The 20,436-nt window shown below is 41.8% G+C and overlaps 2 protein-coding genes across 6 annotated transcripts in view; both read right to left on the bottom strand.

Moving 5' to 3' along the window:
- Window positions 1-908: 908 nt before the first annotated feature.
- EIF4EBP3 (eukaryotic translation initiation factor 4E binding protein 3) lies at window positions 909-4,319 on the bottom strand. The gene is made up of 3 exons (XM_081090819.1): window positions 3,021-4,319; window positions 1,606-1,779; window positions 909-1,241 (listed from the first exon to the last, which is right to left on the bottom strand). The coding sequence occupies exons 1-3, from the start codon at window positions 3,121-3,123 to the stop codon at window positions 1,213-1,215; spliced, it is 306 nt and encodes a 101-aa protein (XP_080946945.1). The 5' UTR covers window positions 3,124-4,319; the 3' UTR covers window positions 909-1,212.
- Window positions 4,320-5,948: 1,629 nt separating this feature from the next.
- The window catches only part of LOC308518964 (ankyrin repeat and KH domain-containing protein 1), a gene marked incomplete at its 3' end in the record, with an annotated part of 123,349 nt that continues 108,861 nt past the window's right edge, over window positions 5,949-20,436 (bottom strand). For 2 of the 5 annotated variants that reach the window (XM_081090792.1, XM_081090793.1), the window contains 7 exons: window positions 19,327-19,476; window positions 17,556-19,165; window positions 13,198-13,374; window positions 11,877-12,077; window positions 10,894-11,069; window positions 10,058-10,222; window positions 8,116-9,790 (listed from right to left, as the gene is read on the bottom strand). In XM_081090792.1, coding sequence (XP_080946918.1) covers window positions 9,731-9,790; window positions 10,058-10,222; window positions 10,894-11,069; window positions 11,877-12,077; window positions 13,198-13,374; window positions 17,556-19,165; window positions 19,327-19,476 — 2,539 coding nt within the window. Of the gene's footprint in view, window positions 6,122-6,310; window positions 6,521-8,115; window positions 9,791-10,057; window positions 10,223-10,893; window positions 11,070-11,876; window positions 12,129-13,197; window positions 13,375-17,555; window positions 19,166-19,326; window positions 19,477-20,436 lie in introns of those variants that run through there. The other 3 variants (XM_081090794.1, XM_081090790.1, XM_081090791.1) reach the window with 3 other exon arrangements.

Raw genomic sequence — 20,436 nt, 5'->3', positions numbered from 1 at the left:
AGATAAACCCTTCTTATGCCAAACTGGTCACTTCTGGCTCGCGCTGCACCCTGCAAACTTCTGTTCTTCCTCCATTCATCATGAATGGCCTTACTGGGCATGACCAGATTACTGTCTTGACACTTTTTCCCAAATCAGAACTAAATGCATATCCCTTGCTGGGCTGAGTAACCCTATCTTTGTATGATTTCATTTCAGCATGAGAACAGAGGTTCAAATAGCATGGGAGGAATTTTCCCTCAAGAAAAGATTGCCTTGTTTGCACTGTATCACTCTTGAGTATGCAAGAGATTAGAATCAGATATTAGAACATAGCTAAATACATTGGAGGAGAAAAAGACCACATTCCTGAAATATGGGATCATGACTTTTCTTGGGAGAGGGGATATAATTATGACTCTATATGACTTAGAAATTAGCTGCTGCCTCAGTTTGGGCCTCAATGTGGGTTCTAAGGTCTATTCTTTGAAGATAAGAGTCAGGTTGAGGGGGCCTGTGAGAAGGTCTAGAGCAGGCTTTCAGTGCTGGAATAAGGAGATTGGAATTGGTATTTATAACTGGGAGGCAGAAGAGGCATGGGGAGAGATCAGAGGTGTCTAAAAGGTTAGAGCAGTGCCTCTTTTTTCCTGGTTTGGTATGGACGGAGGGAGGAGTAATGCGAGAGGCCTGATTTTAGGAAGGCTGCAACAGCCCTTGGCAGGGGTCAGGCTAGTGCTGTTTATGATTTGATAGCTTCTGTAGCTTGCCCCCATAGCCTGCCACAGGCTCTAATTGCTTCTGGAAGTGGGCTCAATCTGAATTGGGAAGTAACTGGACCTCTATTCCTAACCAGGTCTGCTGGGGCCCTCAGCTGTGTGGCTGGGATGGGAGGATTAGCATTGAGAACATTGGAGCCAAGGCATTTCTTTGAGTATTTTACTAAGCAGTGAGACAGTGACATACTCCATTCTCCCAATCCTCGCCTCAGCCTGAGAGTGGGAGGCTGGGGGTTGAGAGGAGTGCCTACAAACCGAACAGAAAGTAGAGTTAAGGGCTTGGCAAGGCGCCCACTCCTTATCCTTGGTCTAGCTGCCTCAGAACTAAGGGAGGCCCAGAGCCAAGCACTCCCAGATTAGATGAGGCCAGCTGGTCTTTGGATACCCCAGGAAGAGGTGGTGGCAGCGGCAGCATGAGGGATTCCTGTAACTCCACACACAGGTCATCTGCACTGGATTAGATGTCCATTTCAAATTGTGCGTCATCTGGAGAGAGAAAAGGCAGGAGGACTGGTTGCTGGGCTGAGGGTCTACACCAGGGGTCCTCAAACTTTTTAAACGGGGGGCCAGTTCACTGTCCCTCAGACCGTTGGAGGGCCGGACTATAGTTTAAAAAACTATGAACAAATTCCTATGCACACTGCACATATCTTGTTTTGAAGTAAAAAAACAAAACGGGAACAAATACAATATTTGTATTTGCATGTGGCCCGTGGGCCGCAGTTTGAGGACCCCTGGTCTACACACTCAGCTTTAGTGCAGAAACCACTCAGACTTGAACCCCCACTCTAAACCAGGGTATTTGGACTCAGCCATTTCTTAATTTTAAGTCAGTTCCTGCTTTCCTTACCGGGTATCTCTTCCTCTGTCTCCTTCTGTTCCTTCAGCTCCTCCAGCTTGGAGGATGGGGCTGTTGGAGGAGTTGTGACCCCGGGAATCTGAGGGAGGCAGCAGGGGGGTGTCCGGGCAATGGGCGAGTTCTTGCACTCCAGCAGGAACTTTCTGTCGTAGATGATCCTGGTGCCTGTCAAGGGGTAGGGGCTACGTAAGAGGCAGGAGCTTGGGTACAGAGCTGTCTGGGGCCCCAGAAAGGCCTTTTGGGGACCTTGGGGGTCACATTTCCTTGTGTTTTAAAGGGCTACAGCTCTGCAGTCCAGCCAGGATCTCAGGTGATTAGCATTCACAGCACTTAAAGGTTTCCAGTCCTAACCAGGATATGGCTAAGCAAGTGGGCCATCCCAGCTGGCCCAGGCAGGAGCTTTTGGTTTAGGCCAGTGGTCGGCAAGCTTATTAGTCAGCAGAGCCAAATATCAACAGTACAACGATTGAAATCTCTTTTGAAAGCCAAATTTTTTAAACTTAAACTATATAGGTAGGTACATTGTTATTAACTTAATTAAGGCTACTCCTAAGGCTTAGGAAGAGCCACACTCAAGGGGCCAAAGAGCCACAGTTTGCCGACCACGGGTTTAGGGGAGCTTCAGGTCTTGGCTCTAGGTGGAGAACCAAATTTGGAGCTCAGGTACTTCAGGCTGCTCTTTTCTGGCTCTGCAACTTCATTGCTGTTTCACACGGTGGGGCCTAGACTTTCAGCCTTAGTTGGATCAGGAAACCAAATAACAGATGTGAAGGCGGCTCACCCAGTGTCACCTGGGCTGATATCCTGCGGGGAGGAGCTGTGTTCCGAGTGAAACGGGGACATACTGTTCTTATCCTGACCCCTCCCAAGTCCTATCAGGCTCAGCCCAGCCTAGAGGAAATTGGCACCTAATCTTGTCCTCAAAGGGCCCTGCCCTTGTTCTCAGCCCTCCCCTCAGCCTCCACGTGGCAGGAAGCCCTGGGTGGGAAGCCCAGCAGCTCATAATCCCAGGCTGCTTGTCCAATCAAACAGCCGCCAGCCAGCCAGCCACAGATAAACCGAAGCCCAAGCCCCTGACGGCCCGATCTGGCAACTTCGCAAAACCTGGTGATTCCTGCTGAAGCCACCCTCAGTTGGGGCTTCGGCCTCCCAGGTGGCAAAGTCGGGAGAGGCGGGTAAGCAAAGCGCCCAGAACCCAGGCCAGTGAGGATTTCAGCCCGAGTCACCCGGAAACTAGGCTTGGGCTACACCCGCCCTCCTCCACCTTCCCCTAGCCACAACCAGCAGAGGGGCCTGCGCACGAGTGCAAGTCCGCACCGCCCCCACCCCTGCCCCCACCCCTGCCCTCCACAGCACACACGCGCTGTCCAGCCCGCTCCCTGAGGACCCCAGCCCGGCCTGCTGACCTCCCGGGGTAGTGGCGTATAGCGTGCCCCCCGGCGTGGTGCTGTAGCAGTCGGGCAGCCGGTCTCTGCCCCCGGGAATCGGGCAGCTCGTGAACGTGGACATAGCGAGCGAGATGAGCAGGAAGGCAAGCGGCTGAAGACGCGGAGCGCAGCAGTCTGAGGCGGACTCTGCCGACCACGTGCGGCCGCAGCCACAACATTCGGTCGACGTCACGCCCGGGGCGGGCCACCGGCCGTCACTCAACGTGAGGTTCCGCCCTCGAGGGAGCAAGCCCGTGGCTCAGTAAAAGTTGGAAGGAGTTCTTTTTTGGCCCAGCATTGATTGGCAAGCCACCCTCTGAGTCCTGCAATCGCTCAGTTATTTACTAGTCACTGTTTACAGCTGGGCGCTGGGGACAAGTGAGGCACACCTTACTGCCATATATTAATTCACCCATTCCTTTTAAACAGTTTAAGACAGTAAATCACATTTTACAGGGGAGGAAACTAAAATCCTGAGATTAAGTCACTGGTTCAAAGTCACATATCTTCTAGGAGCCCCAGGAAGCTGGGATGCAGACCTGACTGTATCTGATTCCAGTGCCTGTGCCTTTCAGCGCAGCTGAGTACTGCCTGCCATTAATCAATTACAGTACAGGGTGAAAAGTGCCTTGAAGGCCTGGTACACAGCTTGAAGGGGGGAGGGCAGGCATGGAGGGTGGGTTTTCTGGAAGGAGTGATACCTGGAAGGATGAATAAAGGTTGGGGGATAGGAGAGGCCTGCTCTTTGATCTGTCAGCCACAGCTAACCTAACCTGAGGAAACTAAGGAAGGGCAGGGGGCGAGTGACGAGTGCTTGTTCCTTCACTCTCTGGAAAGGAAGGCCAGAGAGTCAGGCCTTAGAAGGTTTTTTGATGCACACAGTGATATAAAAGGAGGAAGGAGAGGTGGTGGGAGAATAAGTCTAGTACCTATATACACTAAAAATCACTTCATCCAGTTGTTTTCTGGCTTCTTTAAAATCAGTGTACCTCCACACCCCCTACCCTCCAAATAAAGTACAGACCAACTGACTTCATGCATTTATCAATATTACTTCAGCTCTGGCTTCGTAAGATTTCCCCTTGGCTCTGATTCCTTCACTCATTAATTAAAAAAAGAAAGACTATTTTACAAGTCAGAGCTTCTCAAACTTTAGTGCACATAAATAACTGGAGAGCTTGTTAAAATGAGAATTCTGGCCCTATCTGGTTTGGCTCAATAGGTAGAGCGTAGGCCTGTGGACTGAAGGGTCCCTGGTTTGATTCCCGCCAAGGGCACATGCCTGGGTGGGGGCTTGATCGCCAGGAGGGGGCGTGCAGGAGACAGCCAATCAATGATTCTCTCTCATCATTGATGTTTCTATCTCTCTCTCCCTCTCTCTCTAAAATCAATATATTCTTTTAAAAAAAGAGAATTCTGAAAAAGGTCTGGGGTGGGACTTGAAATTCTGGGTTTTTAATAAGATCCTGGGTGATGCAGACCCTTGGTTCAGCAGGTCCTTAGAATCACACTTCAGGGATCAAGGATCTATATATTTTATGTTCTAAAGATGTTTTTAAACCTCTTACAAAGTAGTGTATACTTAAATAAAGTGTCTTAGCAGTGCTGGAGGGTAAAGCGTGGGAGCAGATTACGAGGAGCCATTTCTGACAACTAAGCTTTTAAGCAAGTAAGTAGTCTGGTGGGGGGAAGGAGGGATGGGATGGAGAACAGTGAGACTGAAGGTGAAGACTCCAGTCTAGTGAAATGGGGTAGGCAAAAGGGCAGTAACTGTGAGGATTGAGAGAAGTGGAAGGGATCCAGATAAACAGAGGAGGAATGATAAGGTGATTGATTAAGGGTAGGGTAAGGGGGAGGGAGATAAATGAGGATAAATCTCCCAATCTCCTGACTTGAGATCTTTGTAGCTAGTAATACCACTTAATATAACAGAGAACACAAGGGAAAGGTCTTATCTTATATTGGGGATGTCTGATGTGCATGGAATGGAGAAGCAGAGCAAGGAACTAGATACACTGGTCTGAAGTTCAGAGAACTTTGAGCCAATGATGCAGATTTGAGTGGAGTGAAATCCTAGAGCAAGGGGTAAGATATCATTTGGTGAGAAGATAAACGAAAGAGGCCTGGGCACATCAACATGTGGAGGAAGAGGATTCACCAAAAGAAGCTGAGAAAGATCAGCCAGAGGAGGAGAACTAGGAGAGAAGTGTAAGTGGCTTCCAAGAAGGATTAGTGTGGAAATGAGGTCTCCCTTCTGTTAATCCATACTACAAAATAGCAGCAGCAGGTACTACTATTATAAGACTGCTGGTAGAAGCTTACTTTTCTTGAGACACTGTGTGCTGTAAGGGCTAGGGAACTAGAGAATAGGTAGTGGCTTTAGAGAAAGCCAGATCATCATCTATGCAATATGGATCAATACTGATTACCTATTATAGAGTATGGGAACTTTAAAAAAACAAACACCTATACCTATGCCCCAAACCCAGAGATTGGCCTAAACCTACAAGGAAATATCAGGTCTCTGCCACCAGACAAATTACAGTTGACCCTTGAACTGTGCAGATTTTTTTCAATATACAGTCTGCCCTCCATATCCCCAGGTTTTGAATCCACAGGGCTAAACAGTATGCATTATTCGATGCCATTTTACATAAAGGACTTAATTAAGCATCTCAAATTTTGGTATCCAAAGGGAGTCCTGGAACCAATCTTCTGTTCATACACCAAGGGACAATACCATCAAGATAAAACGGGAGTTGAAAAGTAATCAGAAAACAGGTTTGCAATTGGATCATTAGATTCTTGATTTGTTTTCAAAATTAGGTCTTGAATCCCAGGCTCCTGCCCTTTTTTGGTAGTGGTCTTAACACACTTAAGTTGTGGATAATTAAAACCATCTTTTTCTCACCCATTTCCTAACAGGAGTTTGAAGGTAAAGGAACCTGCTTGTTGACAAATGGTGACAAATCTTTGAGAATGAATAGAAAATGCAGCATTATCAGAGCCCCTCACCCCAGGGCAGGGTCCACTGGAAGACGTCACAACCAGCCACACTTCTTGGTAGAAGACATCTAGGGCTAGTTAGAGAACAAGGTGTTCAGAAGCTGTTTTCCTACAGGCTTGTTTGCCTCTTCCTGGGATCACAATGTGGTCCAAAGGTCTTACTTAAAGAGTGGGACAGAACCATGTAAACAAAACGCGCCTCTCTGTTTGGCTTGAAACTATATGACCAGCCTTTCCCCTCTACAAGCTACCTCAAGCATACGATGACCCCCTCATATACTAATTTTGAGGTCTGAAGGAGGATTTGACCAGAATCTATAAGAACAGATAGAAGCTGTAGTTCCAAGTCCTGAGATTTCTTACCTCTGGTTAGGAGAGGGCACGATTGGCTGTCCAACTCTCTTCTTCACTCTGGTTAGCTGAGGTGGTGGGATTTCCCCTTTGAGAGCAGGGATTGAAGGAAGCAGACTGGCCTATAAAAGGGCAAGTCAGCACACTGTAGCCACAACAGGTTTATAGGGTCTTAAAACATCAGCAATTTTATTTTATTTTTACATTGGATTTTTTTTTTTTTTTTTTTACATTGAACACTACTCAAATAAGTGGGTCCAGAAACCTTGATCATATCATTTTATTCCTTGAAAGAGGTGTTATTCTCATAGGGTTTGATCTATGTCTCAGCAGGATGTTTCTTAATGACTTGAGGGCTCACTATTGATGTGCAAGGTTTTCTTCTTCCTCCACTAAAATCTCAAAATCAATAATGGACTCCACAACAGCAGGCTTTTATTCCATGTGAGAATCAATGGTAGGAGCTCTCAAACTTTAGCAATGTAAACACTTTACTGGCTTCCAATATTCTGGAATATACCATATATTCTCATTCACAGGAAAAGGGAGAGAATCTGTATTAGAACTAGGAGACTATTGGGTTCAATATGTTCAATTTCATTTTCAGATGAGGAAAGTGAAACCCAGAAATAAGAAATGATTTGCCTAAGGTCATATAGCTTCAAGTGGCAGAAATGGAAATAATTTAGGCTTCTGACTCTGGTTCCACTGTACCCAGGCTGCCTCCCCCAAAATCCCTTGTATATTTTGTATCATGGTATCTCCCCTACCAGGTAAGTATCCCCTTTGTATATTTTGAAAGTAATTAAGTCCTTACCTGAGCTAGGTTTAATCCAAGGTTCAGGTTGGTAAAATAGCAGTGAAGTAATACCAGGAAGAGGCAAGACAGAGGAAGAAGAGGTTATAGCAGGCAAAATGGGATGGGGAGTAGGCTACTGGGATCCAAATGGTCAGAAAGAAGGCAGTGCTGGTAAGAGGCAGGGAGGAGGATAAATAACTACTACTAACTACACAGCTTCTATTTCTTCCTCATTCTTCTAGGGGGTTTCTCATAATTGCCTCTCTTTCTCATGGGTTCCAGTTCCTGAGCTGAGATATAATTTTTCATTCTGTTGTTCTCAAGGTGCAGAAGATAGGGTAAAGGGCTCTTCCAGATAATTCAAATGTATTATAGATAGTTAAGATAGAACAAAACTCACCTTTTTGTCCCAAATAATAATTTACTTAATATCATCTCTCACTGGTATATGTTTCATCAAGAGTCATTTCATTCATTTCACTAATAATAGGTGATTTTTTTGTTATTGATAAATGGAAACAGCAGAATATGTAGGTGATCAAAGGGGTCTTTTACCCTCTTTAAGGTAAGGAGGTCTCTTGAGAACACGATGTAGTTTTCAAGCACGACAAAAGGCAAAATCTTCCAATACCAGTGATATATATGCTCCAAATCCACTCAAATTAGAAAATAAGGCATGAGCTTAAGGAAGTTCTCATATGTAAGATGATATGGAAGACAAAGAAGCAGGTATGTCCCACACAGAATAAACATGCTGTGTCTCATCTAGTGGTGGCTCTAGGAGCCAGGCAGAGAAGATTAAGAATAACTGTTGGTATAACAGTAGAAAAGTGCTGCTTGCATGGTTCTACCCCTAATGACTATTTTTCTGTGCATCCTTTTTTTTCTTTTTTTGGTTGATTTTTGTTGTTATTTTTTGTCTGTGCATCCTTCTTTGCCTTGATATGAGCTTTGGCTTCTCTATCAGCCTCAAACATTTTCTTGCTTGCTTGCTTGATTTATTTAGTTATAATTCTCACCCGAGGATATTTTCCCCATTGATATTGTTTTTTATTTTTAGAGAGGGTGGAAGGGATGGGAGAGACAGAGAGAAATATCGATGTGAGAGAGACATATCACACATTGATTGGTTGCTTCCCACACAAGCCCTGACCAGAGCCCGGGATCAACTCTACAATCAAGATACATGTCCTTGACCAGAATTGAACCAAGGACCCTTCAGGCCTCAGGCCAATGCTCCAATAACTGAGCCAAAACAGCTAGGGCAATGGTTCTTTTTTTTGAGAGAGAGAGAGAGGATAGGAGAGAGAGTGAGAGAGAAACACTGATTTGTTCTTTCACTTATGTGTGCATTCATTGGTTGCTTCTTGTATGTGCCCTGACTGGGGATAGAACCCACAACCTTGGCATATTGGGATGATGCTCTAACCAACTGAGCTATGCAACTCAGATCCTACTGCATCAGATTCTCGGCTTAGCCTATGGTTTGGCCAAAGCAGTAAATCCCAGTATTCCTACGGTTAGCTTGTTAAACATATTGGCTCTTCATACTTGGGACTAATTCTGAAACTAAGCCCAGAATTAGTCACATATTTATAAGCATTACTCAGCTGATTCAACAATACAACAGAATTATAGGAGCCATCTCTGACCCCTTCTATGTCCCAACCCAAACAAAACTTAAAAGACATAAAACCAAAATATTTAGATTAAAAAGTCAGGATGCACAAAAGGAGCCTGAAGTTGATAGTTGGGTGTAGTTTGTTCAGTATCATCTGATTGAAATCCTATTGTTCTTCATGACATATTCATGATCCATAAAGAGCTAAAACTTGTCAATGACCTATCAATCTGCTAATGTCTGATAAGAAACATTGCAGGGGCTTGAAACTTTTTCACTTATAAAATGATATGGAAGAGAAAGAACAAGGAATGTTTAATATAGAATAAGTAGATAACTAGTCTTAAAAGAGCGTTTTTCAAGGCAGTTTGAGAATGGACTCTAAAGTGTAAAATGTGAGAAGCCTCTTACAAATATAGTACTAACAACCTGGATTAATAAGACTGTGGATTGGGTGGTACCTGCATGACTACTGAAAGGATCACACCCCACTTCTAAACACTGTTCATCTTTTTATTGAATATTCTGGTAAATATTTCACATTAATACAGGCTACATTAAGTAGAGCCACTATATGACAAGAAATTTACTCAACTTTTTCCTTTTAAGTATGTAAACAACTGTACATGTATTTACCACCCTAAAAGGTAATCATCTAATTCTCTTCTTCATAAAAGTAGCATTCAGTATGTTTAGCCAAAGCACTAAGTTCAAAAATGGCTAAACTAACCACAGAACATAATCAGGTGGATAGGAAATCACTTTGTTCTTATACAATGGACAATCAAATTTCCATTGCTAAAGCCTCCGAGAAAATTTCTTAGTTAGGCACATTAAAAAAAAAAAAAATCCCCGGGGTTCTTCCAAGATCATAGGTTTCTCAAACAAGGCTAAAGAATAAGACCTTCTAACTTAGTTGACATATTTGAGATGCATGTTTCCAATATGAGGTGCCCACGTGCCAGGCCAAATCTGAAAAGGGGGAGGAAAAATTGGAATTTCTAATTAGGAATCTTTAGACATTTACAAAATGAATATATAAATGCAATGGCAATTCTGTTTCTGCCTAGGAAGAATACATACACATGAAATAAAATGCTGAGTAGCATCATCTTGATATTGAAAAACTTAATTCAGAACAAGGTAATCAGATGTCATGACTTGATATTTAGAACTTGTACTACCCAAAGAATGACATGAAAAATCTGAAAAAATAAAAGACTATTAAGTCAATTTTACCTGCTGGGCATCAGTGCATTCAGTTGAATTTTGAATAACTTTTATCATGGGATTCCAAGCAGGATCTGGGTTATGAAGTCCATTAAATAGAGGACCTCCTGGAACATCAGCAAGCTGAGGATGAGAGGGTATTATGGTGCCTCCATACATGGAAATTGGCAGACCCTAAAACAGCAGAATGAAAGGTTTAACCATCAAGTAATTATAAAAATGATTCCATAATACCAATCTCTTTAGTTTTCCTTCATTCAAAGAACTCCAGAGGATACTGTAAGTTCAGCACGATACAGTGTTGAGAAACCAAAAGTGGTTATCTGCATCATCAACACTTTTCAACAAGAAGAGAAAAAAACAACTAAATCCACTATCAAATCATTAGGAAATTTCCTATATTTGATGAACACATAATACCTCAATTTTACCATATTTTAGTTTCACTAATAAGCTTGTACTAAGAAGTAAGGTGGAACTCTATATGACTGCTTGCAGCCATAACCTGGCTTTATGGCAGGCAGAAAGCTCTCAGAGCAGACAAAAGGGCATTAGGAAGCTGGCAGCCAGCTTTTTGAGGGGGAGAGGCTGCCCTAAAGCTGTGGCAGCAAAATCCAATTTCTCAGACTTTCTGGGAAGATGGGGGCATCTTCAGGATAGTTTGAGGACAAACTACTGGAGACAACACAATCCACTCTTGAAATTGGATAAAGGATCTGGCAAAGTCATGGAAACAAACTAGTTCCACCAAAAGGGATAATTATTTCAATACAAATATTCCTTAACATGTGACTACATTGGCTGGCAAAGAATTGAACAAGTTACAATGATATTTGTCAACTCACTTTAGAAAAATCCACAAAACTGCTTGCCATAGGCTGATGAAAAATGTTAGAGGGGGCTACCATTCCAGAATCATCTCTTTCCATTGGCTGATGCTGGGAGAATGTGCTTGGGTCTGATAATTGTTGATGCATTGGATGGTTCCCTATCACAGACTGTGACCAACCTGATAAGCCTTCTGGAAAGAAGAATTGAAAACAGGGTTTGATATTTATTTGGGTAAAATAATAAACATTACCACTTGATATTTTTTCATACTAATTTTACCAAAATGATTCCCCTGAAGATCTCAGGGTATGTTCATAATAACCTCTTCAAATAAAAACAAACAAACACCCAGTTCCTGGAAAACTGGGTGAAGTCCTTTGAGTACCCAAACAGTCTACCTTGTCCAAAAGATTAGGTGCTTTGAGAAAGAACTCAAATGATTGTCCCATTTTACATGGAAAAACTTGAGAAAGAAAGGAAATACACTTTGAATCTTTTACTTCTAATCAATTCTCTATTTGTTATTTTATACAGATCACATATTATTATATATTACATATCCTATATAATAAAACCCTCATATGCAAATTGACTGAACAGTGGAACGACCAGTTGCTATGATGCACACTGACCACCAGGGGGCAAATGCTGACCGCAGGAGTGCTGCTCAGCCAGAAGCTGGCTCACGGCAGTGCTAAGAACCCCTCGGAGCATGTCCGACTGCCTCCCAAGAGGGCACAGGCCAGGCTGAGGGAGCCCCCCCACCTCCAGTGCACTAATGTTGTGCATCGGGCCTCTAGTATTATATAAAATATAACATAACATTCCAGACCCTGAGACTGGGTTGAATTCTTCAAAAGTATAAACACCACTACTGATTGTTAAGTGTTGAAAATATATATATTTTTAATTTTACTTTTAAGGAACTAAGTTTTAATGGCAAAATCCCACAATTTTCTTGAGATATCCCTCCAGACAGAGGGCAAGGTAACTGTACCTGACATGGCGTTGACACCAAATGACCAGATTCCACTGTGTCCAACAGGAGCGACAAAACTGGTCCCCACAGGGGCTTGTGCGACAGACCCTCCTTGCCGAATCCGGGCTAGTCTCTCTGTTCCAATGGGGGGAGGTATCTTTCGATCCTGACTGGCATTGCCTCCTTTTGGTTGGCCCAATGCTGGTGGGGCAGAAGCGGCTGAAAGAGGTGAAGATGATCCCGAAGAAACAGATGGAATAGGAGAGTCACCTGGTGGCAAAATATTTCTCTATTGTTTTATTACATATAAAAACTAATGATAAGAATATGAGAAACCTTGTTGGAAAGATCTATTCCAAAACATAGGTTCTGTAAAGAAAAATTCATAATTTTATAAGATCATTCAAATGAGAATATATAAGTTCTATAAACAATACCCTACACTACCTTCTGCCTATAGGAAGTATAAACAAATAGTCTAAAAAAAATTCCCAGATTTAACTGAGCAAGGTTAGGAAAGAAGGCTGTATTTATTCTTATTCTAGTTCTAAATTATCTTATCAAAATATATATTGTCATATTTTAAATTAACTTAAATGTGGCAATGTTTGCACAGTACCTAGCATACTGTCTGGAAAACAGCTGGTGGCCCTCTATACTTATTAGTTGTTTTTATTTATTTTTCCCTTTCTACAGTCCTTTTCTTTTCAATAAGGAAGAAAAGTTAAATATTAGCAAAGCATCAAAGGATTCAACTCATGGCTTTGTTTCTTAATGGGGCTGTCAGGTAATACGGGAAGGATTCCTCATCAAAAGGGCCAATACTCACTGTCTACCTCATGATGCTCATTAAAAAAATAAAAAATTAAAAAATCCTGTTCAAGCACTGTTAGAATTTCATCTATTCAAAATATTGAAATAAATAAGTCAGAATAGAGGTATACTTTTACTTATAAATTGCAATAATGCCTAAAGTGTAATATATAAATAAATGAGGAATCATACCATACTGACCAAATACATAAATTCAACTTCTTTTCAGACTTAAGAAATTATTTCACAATACTGTCCCCAAACGGTCCTTTTATAAAATTACTTTAACTACCTCTTTTCTTGATCCAAGTCCCAGTGTAAACATTTCTGGCTTGGAAGAAGAGCTTGACTCTTCTCAAGTTTCCTATCCTACAAATGACTGACGATTTTTGACATGACTACAGTACAAACCTTAGGTATTTGCATACTATTTAGAATACTAAAGTTAAAATATAGGGCTCCCTGAAACAAATGGTTTAATAACTTATTCAAGACTTTTTGGGAAGAGTTCCTCCAGGATCCCTACATGAGTTTGAGGCGCTTGTCCAAGGATGGGGAGAAAAATGTTGTCTGTTGAAACTAGGAGTCCCAACAGGAGCTGGCCCTTGCAGGAAAACGCGTGTTCCTGGTATGCCGGAAAAACTTGTCAGAGGAGCAGAAGAGGAAGATGGGGAGCTGCCTGATGGGTCAATGGATGGTAACCCTGAAATAAAACAGGCCCAAGACATCCAAATTAGCCAAGGCTTTAAAATGGAAAATTCAAGGTTCAATTAATTCCTTTTTAAAAAGGAGAAAGCATGTAGTTAATTTCATAGATCATAGCAAAAATAACCCATTTACTATGTGCTGTATGGCCCAAACCAATTTTTTTCTTGCATTCCAGAAGGATATCACTAAACAGCACTAGACATAGAAAAGTGATGCCAATGTTTAAGAATGGCAGTTACCAGCTAGATCAGTTTTCACTGGAGGGGACATGAAATGAGTGTATGTTGTGACTAAGTGGTACCCATCAATAACTTCTGCTTTTGGGGAAAATCTCAAAGCGCAGCTGTGCATCTATACTGTAGTCATTTTTTATGGAAGATGAATAACAAAACCTACTAATGTTTCGTTCCTAACAGGGAGGAAAAGCATACTATTAAAGATAATTCCAGTATGCCATCTGATAAATAAAAACCAGTTACAAATTATATGAAAGTTTTTATCTAGGTTGTATAAGTTTAAATTAACAGTCTTCTCAAATTCCATTTCTTTCTCTGGAGAAGGTATTTGGGAAAGGGGACAAGGGTATGGAAAAGGATTATAGGTGCTCATTTCAGGAAAAAGTAGTTAATATCAACAAAAAACTGTCAAAATTTCTTTCAAGCTGGTATTATTTATATTTAAAGTATATAATTCAGAGGTTTGTCTTTAAATTTTTTTTAAAAATATATACTTTATTGATTTTTTACAGAGAGAAAGGGAGAGGGACAGAGAGTTAGAAACATCGATGAGAGAGAAACATCGATCAGCTGCCTCCTGCACACCCCCTACTGGGGATGTGCCCGCAACCAAGGTACATGCCCTTGACCGGAATAGAACCTAGGACCCTTCAGTCTGCAAGCTGACGCTCTACCCACTGAGCCAAACCAGTTAGGGCGAGAGGTTTGTCTTTAAATTCTATAATTCACAGGATTGTGCAACCACCACAATCAATTTTAGAACAATTTTGCCTACCCTAAAAGAAACTCTGTATACATTACCTGTCAATCTCCATTGTCCTTTACCACATATCCCCACCTCTAAGTAGCCACTAATAAACTTTCTGTCTCTATAGATTGCCTGCCTATTCTAGAAATTTCATATAATTGGAATCATACAACATGTGTTTTTTGTGACTGGCTTCTTTCACTTAGCATACTGTTTTTAACGTTCATCCATGTTGTAGCATAAATCAGTACTTCCTTTCTTTTCTTTTCTTTTTTTAATCCTCATCTGAGGATATTTTTTCCATTGCTTTTCAGAGAGTGGAAGGAAGAGAGGGCAGGGGAGGAAGGGGGAGAGAAAGAGAGGAAGAAACAATGATGTGAGAGAGGACACATTGACTGGTTACCTCCCACAGGTGCCCCAACTGATGCTCTAACTACTGAGAAACATCAGCCAGGGCAGTACTTCCTTTCTCTCTATTATATCTATCTGATTATATAGAAACTAGAGGCCCGGTGCATGGATTCGTGCACTGGTGGGGTCCCTTGGCCTGGCCTGTGCCCTCTCGCAATCTGGGACCCCTCGGGGGATGTTGGAGAGCCAGTTTCGGCTGGATCCCCGCAGGCCAGGCTGAGGACCCCACCGGTGCGTGAATTTGTGCACTAGGCCAGTTTTGGCTTGATTCCCGCAGGCCAGGCTGAGGGACCCCACCAGTACATAAATACATGCACTGGGCCTCTAGTATGCATATAAGATTTTTGGCTAATCTCTTCTTGCCCTCCGCCCTTCCCTCTGAGATTCATCAGTCTGTTCCATGTTTCCATGCCTGTCCACTGTGCATTTGCCTCCTGATGGTCATTGCGCGTCATAACTACTGGATGGTTGGGTGGTCACTTAGGCTGCACCCTCTCACAGTTCGGGAGCTCTTGGGGGATGTCTGACTGCTGGCTTAGGCCTGTTCCAGCAGTCAGACATCCTTAGCACTGCCATGGAGGCGGGAGAGGCTCCCGCCACCGTCACTATGCTAGCCAGCCATGAGCCTGGCTCCCCACAGGGGGAGTGCACTGACCATCAGGGGGCAGCTCCTGCACTGAGTGTCTGTCCCCTGGTGGTCAGTGTGCATCATAGTGACCGGTCGTTCCGCCATTTGGTTGACTTGCATATTAGCCTTTTATCATATAGGATTATGATTATATCTAATGTATTATAATAAAAATAGTATCTCATTATATAGACACTAGAGGCCCAATGCACAAAATTCTCCCAGCTGCCGGCACTGGCTTCCTTCTGGCACCCAGGACCTGGGCTTCCCTCCGGCCGCTGTCAGGCACCTGGGAACTGGGCTTTCCTCGTAACCCTGGCTTTGTGTGGAAGGTTGTCCAATCTAATTAGCATATTATGCTTTTATTATTATAGATACTATACCACATTTCGTTTCTCCACTTATCATTAGAGGGGCAGTGGGTTGTTTCCACTTTTTGGCTATTATCAATAATGCTGTTACGAACATTTATGTACCAGTTTTTGCGCAGACATTTGTCTTCTCTTAGGTATACCTAGGAGTAGAATTACTAGAACATATGGTAACTGTTTAACTTTTTGAGGAAATGTCAAACTTTTTCCAGTGGCTGTACCATTTTAAATTTCCACCAGCAGTGTTTGAGGTTTCAAATTTTTCATATCCTTTCTCATCTTCCTAAATATTTTTATTTGTAAACTAGAAGAGTAAATTATCCATAGAGAAGAGCACCAGTAAAAGAAATAGTACAGGCAATTAAAAAATGTTGACCCCAGGATTAATGCTTGCTTTTTTATTATTATTTTAATTAGCAATAAGTTATTTTGATATTATGGATCTGAATAATTCAGGTCCCAAAACCAAACTAAATAGATGATTTCCTTTACCCCCCCCACCCCCCCGCTCCGAGACATTCATAATCTGTACATTTTCTGAGATGTAATATGTGAAGTCTAAAGGACTCAAACACTGGAAAATTAGAACTCTGAAGTCCAACTCTGGCTAAGGTACTATATAAATTCACGTATTAGTGGCAGTCAAGTCAAGAATTAATAATGCCTTCTATCACAGCCTGAGCATTGGCAATGAATTCTTTTATTCTGGGGCCTTTGAGAACCTCAGTTTCCCCAAAATGAAATGTTAAATATATAAAAAAGAAAAAAAAATCCTAAGATAATATTTTGGACCATAGATGGTCTCATGTAAGGTTGTATTTCTATTTGAAAGAAGATACAACAGCTACATTTTCCTAAAAAAACAAGTAAATGAAACATATCAGATATGAAAGCTAAGGCTCTACCATATCCATAAACTCACAAATTTTAAACAACATAGATCAATTCATAATTAGCAAAAAAGGAAGGATAGTGTATGGGACAGTTTTCCAACTGGAGTAAAAATGTTTAGTGGCAGTAATACTTACCCCTATTATATGTCTGCCACAGTTACTAATTGGTTTTTCAGAATAGTGCAGATTGGAGTAAAATTTGGCTTTTAGAATCCAGAAAATAGATTCTGGTTTTCCAAATATCTCCACGCCAACACTGGGCTTATATATTTCTTATAACTCCTCAGCAACTAATTTCTGATTTTGAGGAATGAATAGCTAAATCTAAGCTGGTCTTTTTAAAATAAAGAAAAATGAATGGATTCCTTCAACCAGCTCCATCTAATGTAAATAACAGAGTATTATTAAACAACATCATTTAATATTTGATCTGAATACCCAAGACTGGAAACAAAGAATGAAGATTATGGACTGGTACCTAAACACCTTTGTAACTCAAACGTTTTAAATCTGAGAAAAGTAAGCAATCGCTGTGAATTAAAAAGTCTGTAAACTTGGGAGTCCCTGAAGCATCCTATAAATCTTGTTTTATTAATATTATCTTATACCAATCCTAAGAAAATGGATTGACACAAGGTCACTGATATGAGGGACAGAGAGATCAGATAAAGAGCATAAGGCAGCTCATCATATGTGACTGACTGACTTACAGCTACTTTTTTGCCTAATCAGCAATCATTAAAGGGTCTTTACTATTTATGACACATTCTCATTTCTTTAAGATTATGCAATATTATGTACAAAATAAACTCTTTATTATTATTTTAGAATATTAGAATATGCTGTTAGAGCCACAACCTGAGCTGCAGTGATAGTTATAATAACTTACCAGCTGGGCTAGTAGAAACTCGCTGGGAAGGTGGTCTGAAGCCAGGTGCCTTAGAGTTGTCAGGATGCACATTTTCCAAGTGTCCAAGTACAGAGTTATTTAGGAACGCTGACTGAACAGTGAAAGAGGCATCTGCAGCAACTCGTGAGGATAGTGGAGCATCTCCCCATCCCTGGTTAGCTGGCACCTGACTACTATCAAAAAGACTACTGAAGTGATTGAAAAGTGTGGCTGGGCCAAATGTCGGCGGCAACGATTTATTTGCTGGGTTAATGTGCATCTGAGAACCATTCATAATGTTCATGGCTGAAGAAAGCTGCACTGCAGCTGGTGGGCCTTGAGGTGGTGTTAAAGGAACTGGATTTGTAACAAAAATAGACTGGGGATCCTGGTGTAGAGTAGCATTTGGAACCATGGAGTAAAAAGAACCTCTGGGCTGCATTCGATGAGAAACTCGAGGTGCTGGTACAGCTAATTGAGGTAAATTATTGTTATCCTGATTATCAGCAGCAACCAATCTTGGTGATGCCAAAGTCAATGGAGTAGGTTCTGAATTAGATGAAAATGGCATTGACATAGGACTTAATTCAGACACACTGGATGACGGGGCCTCCTCCTGGGTGTTGTTAGCAGGAGTGGGACTGTTGGATGGATGAGTTTCTGGAGCTCCTGGCGTGTCACTGGCAGAGCTAGTACAGCTATTTGCCGTTGAAGATGGCGTACACAGGTTTGCCGTGGGTTGGTCCTGTGTGGACACTTTTTCTTTTGGGGGTGGCATGGCAGAGAAAGACTCCATCTTTTGTGAAGAAAGTTGTGCTTGAGGAGCACTTGTAGGTAGAAATGTGGTGGGAACTTGTCCACTAGTGATCGGCGCAGAAGAGACTGAAGGCAGGGAACTACAAGTGCTTGTCACAGAAGAAATCACTGTTGCTGGAGGACTTGTCTTAGGCACACAGGCAAACAACTGCTTTCTGACTGAGGAAGGAGTCCGGGTGTTAGTCACACACAGTTGCTGACTGGCAGCAACTACAGAAGGGACAGTGATAGGACAACTGGCAGTGGCTAGTCCAGCAGACTCAGAGGGTAAAACAGTACCATTCTGGTTAGGTAGACGGCTTGTAGAATTATGCTTGGGAGAGCTATTTGCGTTGCCAGGATTCACAGGTCTCACTGGGAATGGTCCCCAAGTATTAGGAGAGGGTGAAAAGGTTCCTCCAAACTGGGCCATGGGTAAGCGAGGATGCCGAATCTGTTGCATAGTCTGAGCAGCCAGGAGAGCAAAATGAGGATGGGGATAGGCTAAGGGTAGAGAAACTGGGAAAGAAGAACGTACATTTGTTGGAACGTTCTTGTTAAGTTTATTAGTGGCCTGGAACGTAGATAATGTTGTTGCCTGTGAAGTTACAAGAGTTGGAGCACCTAAGGGAAATGCATTTTTACTGGAAGCTGCTGTGGTGCCTACTCCAGACGAGAAGTTTGCATGGATGGACTTGGTGCTGGTAGGTGTTCTGATATGATTTTTAGGAATCAAGTCTTCCAGTTCCTTAGCAGGATCTTGAATAAGTGCATTGATAAGTTGAACTGCATATCTTGTTGATTCTGTACCACCCCTGGGGAAAAAACAAAAACAAGATAAATAACATAAAAAAACAACAACAGGTAATCTTTGCCATGAAAGAAAATTCTTTATTCTACTATAACTAACAAAAGTATGCTTCTAATAAAATTTAATTTCTATATAGAACTAGCAATATACATTTTCTACAGTTACCTTATTGTGATCATTCTCTCGCCATTCTTATCTTTTTGCTTATCCACATCAATATGGGCACCAGTAACATCTTGTATTGCAGTGATGTTGCACCCTCCTCTTCCCATTATCCTGGAAACCACTGAAGCTGGAACAGATAATTTCTTTGACCTAAAAAACAAAGACTACACATGAGCTTAAGCGTTCAAATTTGCCTGAAATATCACACGTCAGCCAAACTGTAGTGACCATATGTATTGACTCTTTCTAAATTAAAATAATGCATACCATATTGTTAAACTTCATACTGAAAAACAGTGGCTAGCTTATCAATATCAACAAGTTATACTTAGCAGTAAAGAAGAAAGTCTCAGATCTGAACTACATAAAAAGCAATTCACAAGTGGAGCCTGGGACTTCCGCTTGTGTGTGAGATGAGTGGTTGCCAGAGAGAAGACTAGAGGCTGATAATGGGATCTGACAAGATGGCCCGATGGCCCTGCAGGGTTATCAACCCAGTGTTTGCTGGCACAACCAGATGAGAATAACACCCATTATTTTCAGGTGGTCATTGTAGACCCTAGAATTCCTCCTTTAAGGGAGAGACCTTTAAACTTGAACCTTCCTTCCAGAAGAATACCCAATGGCAGCTCCAAAATAATAAAAAATTATTATTTTAATGTAGACAAGTTGGGAAGAATATATTTAGATATTTTGAAAGCTAGAGCATGGAGTAGGCTATATGCCATGAATAATACTTAAATCTATCTGATCAAGTGTGCATCCTGTCTCCTGTTTTGACAAGACTTCTTCTTTGCATTTATGGACACAAAATCTTAGAAATATTACAGAATAAAAGCCCAGAAACTTCAGTCCTTTGGTGATTAAATGCACATCTGCAAATCTATGTCTGTCCTGATTCCCTGTTGTAAAGTGTGAACAGAGGCTAGAAGTATCATCTGGATTGTGTATGACATTTAAAAGCAGCGACCTTTCACTGCTTTTATTCATTCCGCCATCATGGCTTAAGTATAAGGCAGTGTGAAGGTAGTTATCAGGGTTAGCTGTAGGAGTGTGGGTGTTTTTCTTTTTTTGAGGAGGAAGTTAGTTTTAAATTTATAGGCTCCTTTC

The sequence above is a fragment of the Myotis nattereri genome (assembly GCF_964212035.1).
Source record: "Myotis nattereri genome assembly, chromosome: 5".
Classification (NCBI taxonomy): domain Eukaryota; kingdom Metazoa; phylum Chordata; class Mammalia; order Chiroptera; family Vespertilionidae; genus Myotis; species Myotis nattereri.
The sequence above is the reverse complement of the archived record's forward strand: the minus strand, read 5'-3'. Positions and strand labels throughout refer to the sequence as shown.

What these genes read in the sequence shown, in the direction of transcription:
- EIF4EBP3 (XM_081090819.1), bottom strand. Translation starts at nt 3,123, where the DNA reads ATGTCCACGTTCACGAGCTGCCCGATTCCCGGGGGCAGAGACCGGCTG. An exon ending in ATACGCCACTACCCCGGGAG is followed by an intron (nt 1,780 to 3,020) that starts GTCAGCAGGCCG and finishes ACCCCTTGACAG; the next exon opens with GCACCAGGATCATCTACGAC. An exon ending in GACAGAGGAAGAGATACCCG is followed by an intron (nt 1,242 to 1,605) that starts GTAAGGAAAGCA and finishes TTCTCTCTCCAG; the next exon opens with ATGACGCACAATTTGAAATG.